This window comes from Danio rerio, chromosome 10, assembly GCF_049306965.1.
Source record: "Danio rerio strain Tuebingen ecotype United States chromosome 10, GRCz12tu, whole genome shotgun sequence".
NCBI classification, from domain to species: Eukaryota; Metazoa; Chordata; class Actinopteri; order Cypriniformes; family Danionidae; genus Danio; species Danio rerio.
This window is the reverse complement of record NC_133185.1, coordinates 37,912,432-37,927,316: the sequence shown is the minus strand read 5'-3', so window position 1 is coordinate 37,927,316 and position 14,885 is coordinate 37,912,432. Positions and strand designations below refer to the sequence as shown.

Sequence of the window (14,885 nt, the reverse complement as noted above, 5' to 3'; positions counted from 1 at the left end):
CAATATGTACAACACTGAAACAAATAAATACAGGAAAAAACAAGAGAGCTGGCAGAAGGGACGCGGGCGGCGCTAAAGAAATGAAAAGAACAAAACCCAAACTAAATCTAACTTCCCAGAAGCATCTAGCTAACTAACTATGTGAAAAACAGTATAATTAACACACGAAGATCTTCCGAGTCCTAACTATATACTCTATCTATCTATCCAAAAAGTACAAGGAGTGGCGCTCGCCCCTAACCTAGTGTACTAGACAGCAGAGTATTCCTATGTGTTGCGAAATGTATGTCACGTGACCTTCTTACCTGTCAGCTTCGTCCAAGCCTCGTAAACAACGATAAACTAAGAATGATGTACAAATAACGGACGGATAACGTGCACACAGAAACGAGCAACAACAAAACACTGTTAGACAGGGTATTTTCTAAACGCACGCGACAAAAGCAGAGCAAGAGAAAAATGCAAGGAAGAGAAAGCGAGTGGACTGATATGGCAAAATGCAGCTTAGATCTAACCAGGAGTGCAATAGCAGCAAATGCAGGATATAGAAGTTATAAAGTGCAATTATAGAAAAGCCATGGTGATATTCACAGATGGATGTGCTCTGAACATTAATTGACAGTACTCATGAACAGATTTACAGTAGAGGAATATATGTACAGGTTGCTATTAATAATCAGAGGTATGCAGATATATATGAACATAATTACAAATGTACAGTGGATATGAACAGTTCAAGATGGATTAGTGCAATCAATTTGTGCTACTTTAATGTGTGCAAATGTTTAATATGTGCAATTTGATTACTCTATTTCTATTTGAATCTGTCAGAAAGCTTTTTTTTGTTATGATAAATTATAAAAATGCTGCTTATTACATGTTTTCCTGTAGTTCAGTTCATGCCTAAATATAAGTGTACACATAGAACAATATCGATCTGATGTTTTGGGCCGGATTATAAACCCGTTTGTAGACTCAATCCCATCATGCATCAAAATTAGGGCTGGACAGATGTAGGCTTTCACGTTTTGGGCTTCTCTCTCTCTGTATATGTGTGTGTGTGTTTGTCCACCAGCTGTGTGTCCAGATGTGTCCACCCCTCCTGTCCTCTTTATCACACGCAGACGCACGGGTTACTTGCTGCATGTCACAGGAACATCCCGTCATTCCTGCTCGTGTCCCTAAAACACCTCACACACACACGCGCAGAGAGACACACACACAGAGAGAGCGCGCCGCCAGTCAAACTGTCAGCAGGCAGTGCGTGGTCTTGCTGCAGATCTGATATGACTGGCTGTTCTCCGCCTGGAGCTCCTGCTCTCTGCTCGCCGTGTCCTGCAGCTCGGCAGGCGGTTAATCCAAACTGACGCTCCGTCCCGATGCTCACTTCACCACCAGCACCGCACTCACTGCCACAGCCAGCCAATCACAGACTGCAGAGCATGGGGAATAACAGAGAGGAGAGTGTTAGAGAGGGACTTGCTCCTCACTGTCTGTATATTAATAGAGTAATTCAGGCAAAATTTTGGAAATCGCTAATTATTTAGAAACGTTATGGAGTTTTGGACATGAATGACTTTGGGTTGTTTGTTGTTAACATACAAAATGAAGCCATGTTGTTTTACGATTGAGATTTATATATATATATATATATATATATATATATATATATATATATATATATATTTGTTATATATATAGAGAGAGAGCTTTATATAGATTTATTTTATATAGATTTATATATATACGTTTTTTGTGATTATTAATGCAAGTACTTAAGGTATTATAAATGAAATGTAAATTATAAGACTTTTACAAATGAATGGATGTATTGAATATTAAATGTGGAAAAATATATATTATTAACATCTAAATATTTTATTTAAAATATTTTTTTTGTTTAAGTGAGCATTTAAAATAGTTTTGTTTACGCATAGATTATGGCTGCAATTTATTTGTATTATTTTATTTATTTAGTTTTTATTTATTAAATAAAATGCATATAGTTTTTATTTATTAAAAAAAGTACACCTTTTCTCTAATAAATGCATATTTAAAGGTATTAATAAGAATTTAAAAAAACGTTTTGCACACTCTAAAATACTTTTTATGATTGTACTTATAAAAAATACAATTATGATCCATCAAAAAAGATGACAAAATTATTATTATTATTATTAATAAATGTAATCATTTAATAAATTGTGGTTAATTAGTAATAAAATAATCTTTATTTGTTAAAACTATTTTTTGCAATTGCACAATTAGAATAAAAATAAAATTATTAATGACAAAAATTCTGTAATTTAATAATAAAATGATCTATAGTAAATTGTGGTTAATTGTTAATAAAAATGTATTCAAGGTTAAACAATCCCTTAAATTGCACAATTAGAGTAAAAAATACAATTATCAATGACAAAATATATGTAATTTATTAATAAAATAATTGTAATTAATGTAATTATTTAATAAAATGTGTTTGGACTGTAGGGGAAACCAGAGCACCCGGAGGAAACCCATGCCAACATGGCAAGAACATGCAAACTCCACACAGAAATTCCAACTGTCCCAACCGAGGCTCGAACTAGTGACCTTCTTGTTGTCAGGCAATTGTGCCATCCACTGCATCAATTAGTGATAAAATTATTTTATTTTTAATTAAAAGAATCTCTTGTAGTTGCACAATTACAGTAAAAATAAAATATTAATGACCAAAAACTGATGGAATTTAAAATTAAAAATATCAAATGTAATTATTCAATAAATTGTGGTGAATTAGTGATAAAATAGTTTGTATTTATGATTAAACAATCCCATGTAATTGCACAATTATTCTATAATTAATATTATTATTAAATGTAGCTATTTAGTAAATTAGGATGAAATAATAAAAAATATTAATTGCACAATTGCAAAGATAAAATTATTATTAAAATATTTAATAAATAGAGGTTAATCACTAATAAATACATTTTTATTTATGATTAAACAGTCCCTTTAAACCCAGAAAGCTCTGTATGCGTGCCCCACATTGAGTCTCCCGTCTTCGTTAATTTATTTGTCTCATTATGCTCGAACAGAAGCTGTGACTTGGCATGACACGATGCATCTGTCACTGTCCATCACTTTCTGTTGCTGAGCAGGAAGACCTCGGTTTGGGGTTACGCTTTCATTGGCTTCACCCTCTCCATATTTAGACTGATCTTCATTCAGGCCTTCTGTCGATAAGTAATGCCCGGCTCACTGGCGCAACGTCTTAACGTCTCCCTTTCCACAGAAATCACCCCCAAAACCTCGGCCAGCTGCAGTCCTGCCCCAGAATCCCCCCTGAGCTCGGCTGAGGAGTCTGTGAAGAGCCAGCAGGAGGAGCAGATGTGCCGATCCTCCGTCCAGGAGCCCAGCGAAGCCTCCGAGTCTCAGCCCGGGACGCCGCTGCCGCTGCCTCTGCCGGGACAGGCCGGTCTCAGCATTCAGGAGATGGTGGCCATGTCAGCCGAGCTGGACACGTACGTCATCACGAAAAAAGTCAAAGAAGTCCTCACTGATAACAACCTGGGTGAGTGTGTTAGCAAAACAGAAGATGATCAGTGTATTGTTTTTATTATTGCAAAGAGATATAATTCACAACATCAAGGCAAGACAGGTTTGTTTCAAACGCACTTTTCATACACAAAATGGTCATTCAAAATGCTTTACATAAACAAAAATTAAATAAACAAGGAAATAAAAACGATTAAGAGGATTGAAACGTATTAAAAACATTTAAAATGTGTTAAAACAGGTTATAGAGCAATGAAAAAGAAAAGAAAGACCCAATAGTGCGATCTGTGGGATGTCGCACAGTGCTCATTCAGTAAAATAACAGCTAAACAGTGTTTTCAGTCTTGATTTGAATGTGCCTAATGGTGGAGCACATCTGATCACTTCTGGAAGCTGATTCCAGTAGCGGGGGGCGCTGTTAGTAGCTGATGGCAGATTCACCCTGCTTGGATTTTCTAGTTTATATAGTTTATATGATCCTAAAGATCTGAGTGATCTGTTAGGTTTGCATTCAGTGAGCATATCTGTTATGTATTGAGGTTCTAGACCAGGGGTGCTCAATCCTGTTCCTGGAAATCTACCGTCCTGCAGATTTCAGTTGCTACCCATATCAAACACACCTGCCTGTAATTATCAAGTGGTGTTCAGGTCCTAATTAATTGGTTCAGGTGTGTTTGATATGGGTAGCAACTGAAATCTGCAGGAAGGTGGCTCTCCAGGAACAGGATTGAGCACCCCTGTTCTAGGCCATATAGTGATTTATAGAAGAGTTATTATACTTTAAAATCTATTCTGAATGTGACTGGGAGCCAGTGTAAAGACCTGAGGACAGGTGATGTGCTCTGATTTTCTGGTCCTGGTCATATTTCTGGTAGCAGCAGTCTGGATGAGCTGCAACTGTCTGACTGTCTTTTTGGGAAGGCCGGTGAGGAGTCCGTTACAGCAATGATCCTCAACCACCGGGCCGCTGACCGGTATACAGTTGGTCCATGGATCAATTGGTACCGGGCCGCACAAGAAATCTTTAATTATTTGCAATTTAATTTATTATCCTAGTCTGAACGATCTTTTATTTTGAAAAGTCTTTTAATATGAAAAATGACCAAATTCTTTGGGTTGCATCTCGGTCACTTGAGCGGCCAAATTTAACCCACAAGCTGTAAGATGAGTAAGAAACTGACGTCTTTGGAAAGTTTCTAAAAGTTGGGTAAAAGGCCCAGTGAAGGACCTGCCAAGGAATGGATCCGCAACCTATTTGTCAACAAACCAGGTAAATCCACCATGGCTGTCTAAGAGGCCGATCACACTGAACACGCATTTACTGTACGTTCCAAAAACGCAAGGCGCACCTCACTGCCTTTTTTATTGACTAGAAAAAAAGAAGCGCGCTGTGCTTTTTTTTATGTCACTAGGCAATGACTGAATCAGCTGGTTATTGTGTGAATGTTGCTGTTGAAATTAATATAATTTTAATATTTAATAATATTGTGACTTTCAACGTTCAAGAAGTCATACAGATCTGGATAACTCAAAACAGATACCACAAGTCTCACCTCCATCATTAAAAGTCTCAGTTGTTGTCTTGAGAACACAAACACTGCTGTCACTGCAGGCGGCTGGTAAAACGTGAGGCACGCAGGGCGCAACAAGCGTGTTCAGTGTGATCGGCCTAAGATCAACTGCTCGAGATTGCAAATTATGGCCTTTTTACTGGCCGTTCGCATATCACATTTCTCAAACACAGAACACCTAAACACTGCAGTGCTTTGTATTTTTTTCTATAAATAAAACTTGTATCTGAGTGACAGCAATATTTTGTTTGCTTGTCTTTCTCTGAGAAAACGGTCCACAGTAAAATTGTCAAACGTTAACCAGTCTCCGGTAATATAAGGGTTAATAAGGGACCACTGCATTACAGTAATCCACTCTGCTGGTGAATAAAGCATGAACACGTTTCTCTAAGTCCTCACTGGAAACAAAGCATCTTAATCATGCTATCTTAAGCAAGAATTAGATCCTAAAACACATAAAATTGGGTTGTTTCAATTTCAAAAAATCGTAATTTTAGCGTGGTTGCCAAGGAATTATTTCTCTTTCATTTAACTTAACAATAAAACAACAAAGATTAAAAAAAAAGATTATTATTAAAATAGCTAAAATAAAAAGGAGATACAATAAAAAAATTACTTATAACAACAAGGAAAAACAATAACATAATTCATATTTAGAACTATTAATAGCAACTAGATTAGTTACTCGACTAAGATAAAAAAATGTATATAAAATCCTAAATGCATTTGTCTACTGAAAAACTCACAAGCCGTAATATTCTTCAATTAGTGCATAAATAGTTTTAAATTGAGTTCGTTCAAATCAGTCAAACCATTTGCCAAGTGCTCTGAATACTTGATTAGCACTTTCAGAAAAGGTGATTGATTCAATTGTAAGTGATCTGATTGGCTGAAGTGAATCAGACTTGTGAACAGCGCTTCCTATTGTGCTCATTATTAGATACAGTACATCATGGGTTTTTGTCCTGGAGAGACGGTTCATGTAATAATGTGTGTCTCCACATGAGAGGACAGGTGGAGGACAGACTGGCCCTGCTTTAGCTCTTAATGACCGATTTCCTCGTCCTGGCCATAATTAATGAGAGGTCGATAGAGAATGTCGAGCTGGACAAAGCTGTTCTCTCCTTCACAGTTTATGTTGACTCGCAACCGCCGCCGAAAGCGGCCTCATGTTCAAAACACAATCAGCCTGTTTACACCTGGTATAAAAGATTTGTTTCAGTTGATCAGATCATGTCGTAGAAATTTCTGGTCAGAATAAATTGCTTTGGAGACTCTTAATTGACCAGGAAGTCGTGTTAGTTTTAGTGTGAATTTACACTCTTAGCCATTCACGGTATTTCAGATAAGCTTCATTGTACATCAGGTTGAGGTATTTTTTACCATATTTGAACTCCTGAAGGTTGATATATTATGTTAATTCAAACTTAGTAAAAATACGTTGAGTAATTGCAGACACAAATTGCTGTTCAGAGGCGATGTTTAGATTTAGTTATATATGTGCTAATTTGCTTAAATGTCCAGCACAGAAGTATGAACATTAGATAAAGTTAGGTAAAAAATAGTATGTGTCCATCTATCCATACTTTTATTGATCCATCTATCTGTCCATCCATACTTTTGTCCATCCATCCATCCATCCATCCATCCACCCATGCATCTATCCATTTATCTATTCCTCTATGTATCCATCCATCTATGTATACTTGTCCATCCATCCATCCATTTATCCATCTTTGTATATTTTGTCCATACATTAATCCGTTCATCCATCCATTCATCTATGTAAACTTGTCCACCCATCCATCCATCCCTCCATCCATTTATCCATCCATCCATCCATCCATGGATCTATCCATTTATCTATTAATCTATGTATCTATTCATCCATGCATACTTGTCCATCCATCCATCCATCATCCATCCATGCATTTATCCATTTATCTATTCCTCTATGTATCCATCCATCCATGTATACTTGTCCAGCCATCCATCCATCCATCCTTCCATCCATCCATCCATCCATCCATGCATTTATCCATTTATCTATTCATCTATGTATCTATCCATCCATCTATGCATACTTGTCCGTTCATCCATCCATCCATCCATCCATCTATCCATCTATCTATGCATACTTTTGTCCATCCATCCCTTCCCCATTCATCCATCCATCCATCCATCTATGCATTCTTTTTGTCCATCCATCCTTCCATCCATCCATCCATGCATTCTTTTTGTCCATCCATCCTTCCATCCATCCATCCATGCATTCTTTTTGTCCATCCATTCATCCATCCATCCATCCATATATCCATCTATGCATTCTTTTTGTCCATCCATCCATCCGTCCATGCATCCATCCATCCATCCATCCATGCATGCATGCATCCATCCATCCATCCATATATGCATAATTTTGCCCATCCATCCATCCATCTATGCTTTTTTGTCTATACATCCATCCATGCAGCTATCCATTCAGATACTAGAGAGCATTTGATTGGTCTGAAGATCAGTGTGCTGTGGTGTCATAAAATTGTTAAAGTATATTGTATATAAAACTGCAATGTTGTATAATAAAACGGCAAGCTTTAAGAATCTTGTAACAGTCTTGGAGCACACTCGCTTATAGGAACCCTAGAAACCTAGCACACTTAATATCAACGCCCCCAAAAAAACATTTATTTATTTCAAGGGGGACTTCAATATCAGGTGTAAACAGGCCCTTTGTCTCTGTGAACACTCTTCTTTTAAAGTCATGTGATCTCACACACCATATAAGAGAGGAGAATACAGACTCAGCTCAGTGTGATACTGTGACGCTCGCTTTCATCTCGCCGATTCTCATTTCCAGACGTGAGGTTTTCTTTTTTTTTGTCTGGGAGCAACAAAGATTTGTTGTGCTGTGTTGTGGTGTTGACCTGTATAAAGTGCTGAATGTAAAGACAGCTGTGTTGATCTGAGTCTGCGGGGAGAGAGAGAGAGGAGGAATCTGCTGGGATCTCAGGCTTTTGTTTTACTCTGGGGAACATTTCCTTTTTGAACACAGACAGATCGCGGTTATTGTCGAGAGGATTCAGGTGCCTTTTATTTCCAGTGGAGGAAAAAAAAGGTGGTTGAAAGCTTAAGCGGCCGTTGAAAACTGTTTGAAAAGCACCTTGTCTTAAAAGGTGGAGGTTAAAAGCAAAATCAGCTGGGTTCGTTTGATCCAACTTTGATGCTGCAGTACAATAAAGGCATGATCATAAATGCATGTTATTGTCAAAATAAATAAATACGCCATGTTAAAAAAACTATAAACCAAAGAAAAATAAGGAAAACAAACATAAAAGTGAATAAAAACTCTGTAAAGAGAGTGAAACAAAACAAAAAGCAGATATCAAATGAACTGACTTTTTAAATGTTTATGTACACAGTTGCAGTCAGAATCATTAGCCCCCCTGAATTACTAGACCACTTGTTTATTTTTTTCCCAATTTCTGTTTGTTGGAGAGCAGATTTTTTCAACACATTTATAAACATAATAGTTTTAATTACTCATCTCTAATAACTGATTTATTTTATCTTTGCCATGATGACAGTAAATAATATTTGACTAGATATTTTTCAAGACTCTTCTATACAGCTGAAAATGACATTTAAAGGCTTAACTAGGTTAATTAGGTTAACTAGGCATGTTAGGTTAAATAGGTAAGTTATTGTATAACGATGGTTTGTTCTGTAGACTATCGAAAAATATATAGCTTAAACGGGCTAATAATTTTGTCCTTAAAATGGTGTTTTAAAAAAAAATGCTTTTATTCTAGCCGAAAAAAAAAAAAAAAGACTTTCTCCAGAAGAAAAAATATTTTTAGACATAATGTAAACATTTCCTTGCTCTGCTAAACATCATTTGGCAAATATTTAAAAAAGAAGAAAAAAATTAGATGGGGGCTAATAATTCTCTCTTCAACTGTATATGTGTATATATAAAGTACACATACATATAATACATACATTACAAATACTGTATTTAAATGTGTGTTTTATATATTTATACTTGTGTGTGTGTGTGCGTGCGTGCGTGTCTGTGTATATAAATATAAATGTTTGTGTATATATTTTAGATAATAATATTACTATAAAATATGTATATATAACCTATTTCATATTATTTAGGTAAAAATATGCTAGGTAGAAAGAAAGAAAGAAAGAAAAAGTAATGTCTGTATGTCCACTTGAAAAAGCAACCACTCTCGTCAGCAGTCGTTTCAGCTCATACTCTTCAGCAATTTGAAAATGCATGTTTATTAACTGACGTTGCAGTGGAAAACGTGATCTAAAAGAAGATCTTTTTTTTCTCTAAAAACTATATTTGCATTGTAAATAACGCAATTACATTGACTTTAGTAACTAAAATAAAATTACACAAATTTAAAATGTAATTGGTTACATTACTGCGATTCCCAAAAATTAAATTAGAATACAGTAACATGATACTGTGGAACGCGTAGTGGTGTTACAAATACAAATACTCAAACTACAGTACTCTAATTGAGTTGTTTTTCTCAGGAATTGAAATTAACTAACTAGTTTTATAAATGTGTATGGGGATTAGAAAAATCAGTCCTGTGATTCCTGTCCAATCAAATCGCACATAGAAGGTAAATCGCCTCATAATGAACTACCTCCAGACATGGGCGATTTATAATAGCAGCAAACTGTTGGGAAGCATTAAAAGTGTCCAAGAAGACGTCCAAAATCTTTGCATGTCACTGATGAGAAGATGAAGGATGTTTACTGTATGATGACCGAAACCACTATGACGTCTATCAGATGTTGGATTTTGGTTGCCATGCCTGCCAAATATCAGTACTTGATGTCAATACGGTCTTGTTTTAAGATGATGGCTCAACGTTGAATTTTGGTCCGTCATTTGATGACATTATTGGACATCAAAATACCATTAGATGAAGTATTCTTAGATGCTGGCTAGACTTTTAATCAACTGGCATCACAAACTAAATCTAACCTAACATTAACATCTTATGACGTTGTGTGCTTGCTGGACAATAACTAAAAGCACTACAGAATGTTACGTTTACACACATCAACAAATGACATGTAAATGCATCAGCTTCTTACAGTGTAATACTCTCTACTCACTACTCTTGAGTACATTTTAAAGGGCTATTTTTTACTCATACTTTGAGTAATATTCACAACAGATACTTTTCCTCTACTTGCACTACATTATTGGGCAAGTAATGGTACTTGTACATGAGTATGATTTTTCAGTACTCTTTCCACCACTGGGAACGCGTTACACCCATCTCTGCTTCAGACTTTCTAAATTTATAATTAATGGTTTTATAATTTGGATGTTTGTGTCTCTGTGTATACAGTATCATGAAATCATTAATATTTGCAAACTATAATGAATAAAAGTCATAGTGATGTTTAATTATTCAGTTCATTCAAATCAAATTCAAGTGACGCACAATGTAAATCTGATCTGTAACTTGCCTATGTGAAGGTTTCTAGCTGAATATGTTTGTTTGTGTTTGCTCCACAGGCCAGCGTCTGTTCGGGGAGAGCATTCTGGGTTTGACGCAGGGCTCAGTGTCTGATCTGCTGGCTCGACCCAAACCCTGGCACAAGCTCAGCCTGAAGGGTCGCGAGCCGTTCGTGCGCATGCAGCTGTGGTTGAGTGATCCGCGCAACGTGGAGAAGCTGATGGACATGAAGCGCATGGAGAAGAAAGGTAATCTCTCTTCTGAAGGCGTCTGCCGCACAGCAACACAAACACCTGCTTGCAATTGTCTGCGTTGTTCCACAGCGTTGTTATTTCAGTGTTTATTAAAGCGCTTCACAGTTTGTTCAGTGCCGGGTTCGTTGGCAGGTCTTTTCGGGACATTTGAAAGACGGCTGTCTGGGGTGGAATTTTATTTGTTTTTCTTCTCTTGATGTTGGTGCAGCCGTTTGCTCGAATCTGTGTGAATGTTTGGGTCGAGTTTAGTTTGTGCCAATTCTGAATTCATGTTTTTAACCCATCAATACTACTTTCGATACTAGGAATGTCAATGATTAAAGGGATAGGTGACCCAAAAGTGAATTTCTGTCATTGTTACACACATTTGTTCTAAACTTATTGAGATTTTTTCTTTTGTTAAACACAAAAGAAGATGTTTTGGAAAATGCTGGCATCCGTTGACATCCATAGTTGGAAAAAAAATTGCATGGAAGTCAATGGATGCCAGCATTTTTCTAAATATCTACTTTTAAGTTTAACAGAAGAAAGAAACTCAAAGGTTTCAACCATATGAGGGAGAGTAAATGATCTCTTTAAGGTTTACAATCAATTAAGTAGTTGATTGTTAATACAAATGACGGTCATCATTATATTCAGACCGGGGGAGGCCAAGTCGGAGCACTCACTCTGGTCCCCTAGGCTCTGCGCTGGTTGGGAAAATTCCAAATTGAACCAAAACAAACCATTACAATTGGCTTAACATTGGCAAGCAAAATTCGGGACTTTACAACCTGCAGAACCTGGGAAGCTAAAAAAAAAAAAAAGTCAATATGTATTCAAAAAGGCGGCAACACCAAAGCTCCAAAAATGACAGTTTATTCTATTAAAAAAGGCTGATAGAAGGACATTTCAAGCACTCTTTATTAGACTGTTCATCACAGTATGTTGCTGTATTTTTTATACGCTTTCGGATCAAACGTTCTCACACATGATCTTAGAATAAAAAAATAAAAAAATAAGCATTTATAAATTATACAACTTCTATTTTCAAAACAAAAATACAAAAAACTAATCCTAATAATACATCCCAAATAAAGAAAAACAGAATATAACAGAAATACAAAAAATTATTGCCAAAAAACCTTTACCCTAACAACTAGTTAAACATTAAAGAAAAGACCGAATATCAAACTCATTTAAACCTTTTGGAGACAATGTATCTAGTTAAAATCCAAAACGTTGTAACAGCAATTTATTGAGATCACCCCTCGGACTTCCAGGATCATGATATAAAATAGCACATCGATGTTCAGAAATAAAAAATTTTAAAGGCGTACTCATCTTACCGAGACAACAAAAACCACACGGGCACTGCAGCATATAGATCATGTTAGCTGTCTTGCACGAAAAAGTGCCCTGAATTTTTTTTTATTTTTTATTTTTTTTATTGAAGTCATTATAAATTTAATATTAAAATCAAATGGAAAATTATTTACAACAATCATTTTTATAATTATTCTTTCATGTTGTTGTTAACACCACTCAAAATAAACACTTACCTCCCTCAACAGCCTATTACTTCCCATTGAAAAAACTAAATAAACATAATAAGTTAAAAAAAAATAATAAGAAATGGTGAATAATAATAGTGATGATTTTTGAGTGAACTCTCTTTAAGAGAAACCACAAATCCCAAAAACAGTGTTTTTATTCAGAACATGAGTCGGTTTAAAGTCATCTGATAAACCTGTTACCTTTGACTTCTATAGTGTTTATTTTTTTTCTATACAAGTCAGGTTTTCAGCTTTTCCCCAACATTCTTCAATATATCTTCCTTTAAGTTCTAGAGAAGAAAAAAAACTCATCAAAAAGAAATTTAGTACAGTTGAAGGATAAATAATCGATGACAGAATAAAGAATTTGGGTAAACTATCCTTTTAAGAGAATCTCAAAAACCTAACAACAGTGTGTTTTATTCAGGACATCAGTCGCTTTAAAATCATCTGATAAACCTGTAACCATTGACCTACATAGTAATTATTTTCATTCTGTAGAAGTCAGGTTTTCAGCTTTTCCCCCAACATTCTTCAACATATCTTTCTTTGTTTAACAGAAGAAAAATAACTCATCAAGAGGAAATTTGGACTTTTGAAATATATGTTGACAAAATGCTCTTTTTTGGGTGAACTCTTCCTTTTAAGAGAACCTCAAAACCCAACAACTGTGTGTTTTTATTTAGAATATCGGTCACTTTAAAGTCATCTAATAAACCTGTAACCATTGACTTCCATATGATTTATTTTTATTCTATAGAAGTCAGGTTTTCTGCCTTTTCCCCCCCAACATTAATCAAAATATCTCCTTTCATGTTCTACAGAAGAAAAAAAAACTCATCAAAAAGAAATCTTGAAAAAGTGAATGATGAATAAACGATGACAGAATGTTAATTTTTGGGTGAACTCTCCCTTTTATGAAAAACCACAAACATCAGTCACTCTCTCGCATGTCCCTATTCACACACGGCACGGCACCTGCTTTAATCGCCGCCAACTGCTTGTTTGTGTTCATCCAGCATTGATTCCAGGAGTCCCCCAAAACAATCCTCTCGTCAGCTCGCCTCTCTTTAATACGAAGAGATGCATCGCGAGATGCAGGAGACGAGCCGGTCAGGCGGAGGGAGGCCTGATGGGCTGTTTGATTGCTCTTTTTTTGCTTTCATTCCCTCCTCCTCCTCTTTAATAGCCCAGATGTGTCCTCTGGCTGCCGAATAGGCCGCACATGCTCTCTGAAGCCGCTGTCTGGATTGATGAGGCTGGGAGATGTCAGTTCGGTGATCGCCTCTGACAGGCTGACGGCTCTGTGGGGCTGCTTTACTTAAAGTCCACTGCACCCAGCGCCAAGTGAACATTCCTGGAGTCATTAGGCCTGTTTAACACTCCTCTCGGGCTAAAAGTGACATTACTGGTGCTCCCTGGGTGACGATGACGATGATGCTTTGGTTGTGAGTCAGGCTTCGGAGAGGGCGAAACCTCCTCATTAGACTGAAACTGGCTCCACCATTTACCCCTAAAGCTCATGTTGCGCTTGCCAGAGATGGAGAGCAACAGTCGTGTTCTTTCTCTGAGTTTTTCTATCTCTTTTTTTTTTGTCGGTCTGTCTCTCCACCTCAGAAAAAAAGAGAGAAATAGTACGAGTTTGACCTCAACGCTGGCTGGAGGCGCAAAGCAAATTAGCCTTGCTTGGCCCTCGTTCTGAGAGTTTTGGCCACCAGCGGAAGCTTTTATCACTGACTTCTCTTCTGCTGATGCTGGAATGCAGCGGAAATGACGAATTTCACACATAACTGTGTGTTTTTAATGGGAATAGGGATGTTATTGTGATTGGTCTCTGTTTGAAGATGTGGAAAGATATTATAGTGATTGATTGACTGTGGTGTGATTGACTGTTCTTGTTGAGTTGTAAATTAACAGAGGATAGTTTGAGAATATTCTGCTCACCTAGTTTACTATTCATGTTTTCATCTGTAATGTTGTGAAATATTTTTACCTTCTAGCGTTTTTTATTGTAATATATTTTGAAATGTAATTCTGTGATAGCCAAATCAAAATGTTCGCATCATTTCAGTCACAAGAGATTAGAATATGCTGATTTTAGTGCTCAAGGAATGATAGTGTTGTGGAAAACAATATTGCTGTGTAATTAGTTATTAAATATATATACAGATTTGTCAATTCTAATCTAGTCAGTGCATCCATACTGAATGTAAATTTAAAAATGTTTACATTTTAGACACGCATAACTATGGACAGACGGACGAACGGACCGATGGATGGATAGACAGACAGACAGACAGACAGACAGATAGATAGATAGATAGATAGATAGATAGATAGATAGATAGATAGATAGATAGATAGATAGATAGATAGATAGATAGATAGATAGATAGATAGATAGATAGATAGATAGATAGATAGATAGATAGATAGATAGATAGATAGAAAGATAGATAGATAGATAGATAGATAGATAGATAG

The 14,885-nt window shown here is 36.3% G+C and overlaps 1 protein-coding gene across 11 annotated transcripts in view; it reads left to right on the top strand.

The window, feature by feature from the left end:
- cux1a (cut-like homeobox 1a) overlaps nucleotides 1-14,885 on the top strand; it is a 254,392-nt gene that overhangs the window by 228,916 nt on the left and 10,591 nt on the right. For 10 of the 11 annotated variants that reach the window (XM_021479404.3, XM_021479403.3, XM_073914978.1 and 7 more), the window contains 2 exons: nucleotides 3,281-3,559; nucleotides 10,672-10,860. In XM_021479404.3, the coding sequence (XP_021335079.2) occupies nucleotides 3,281-3,559; nucleotides 10,672-10,860 (468 nt within the window). Of the gene's footprint in view, nucleotides 1-3,280; nucleotides 4,058-4,268; nucleotides 5,650-10,671; nucleotides 10,861-14,885 lie in introns of those variants that run through there. The other variant, XR_012386449.1, reaches the window with a different exon arrangement.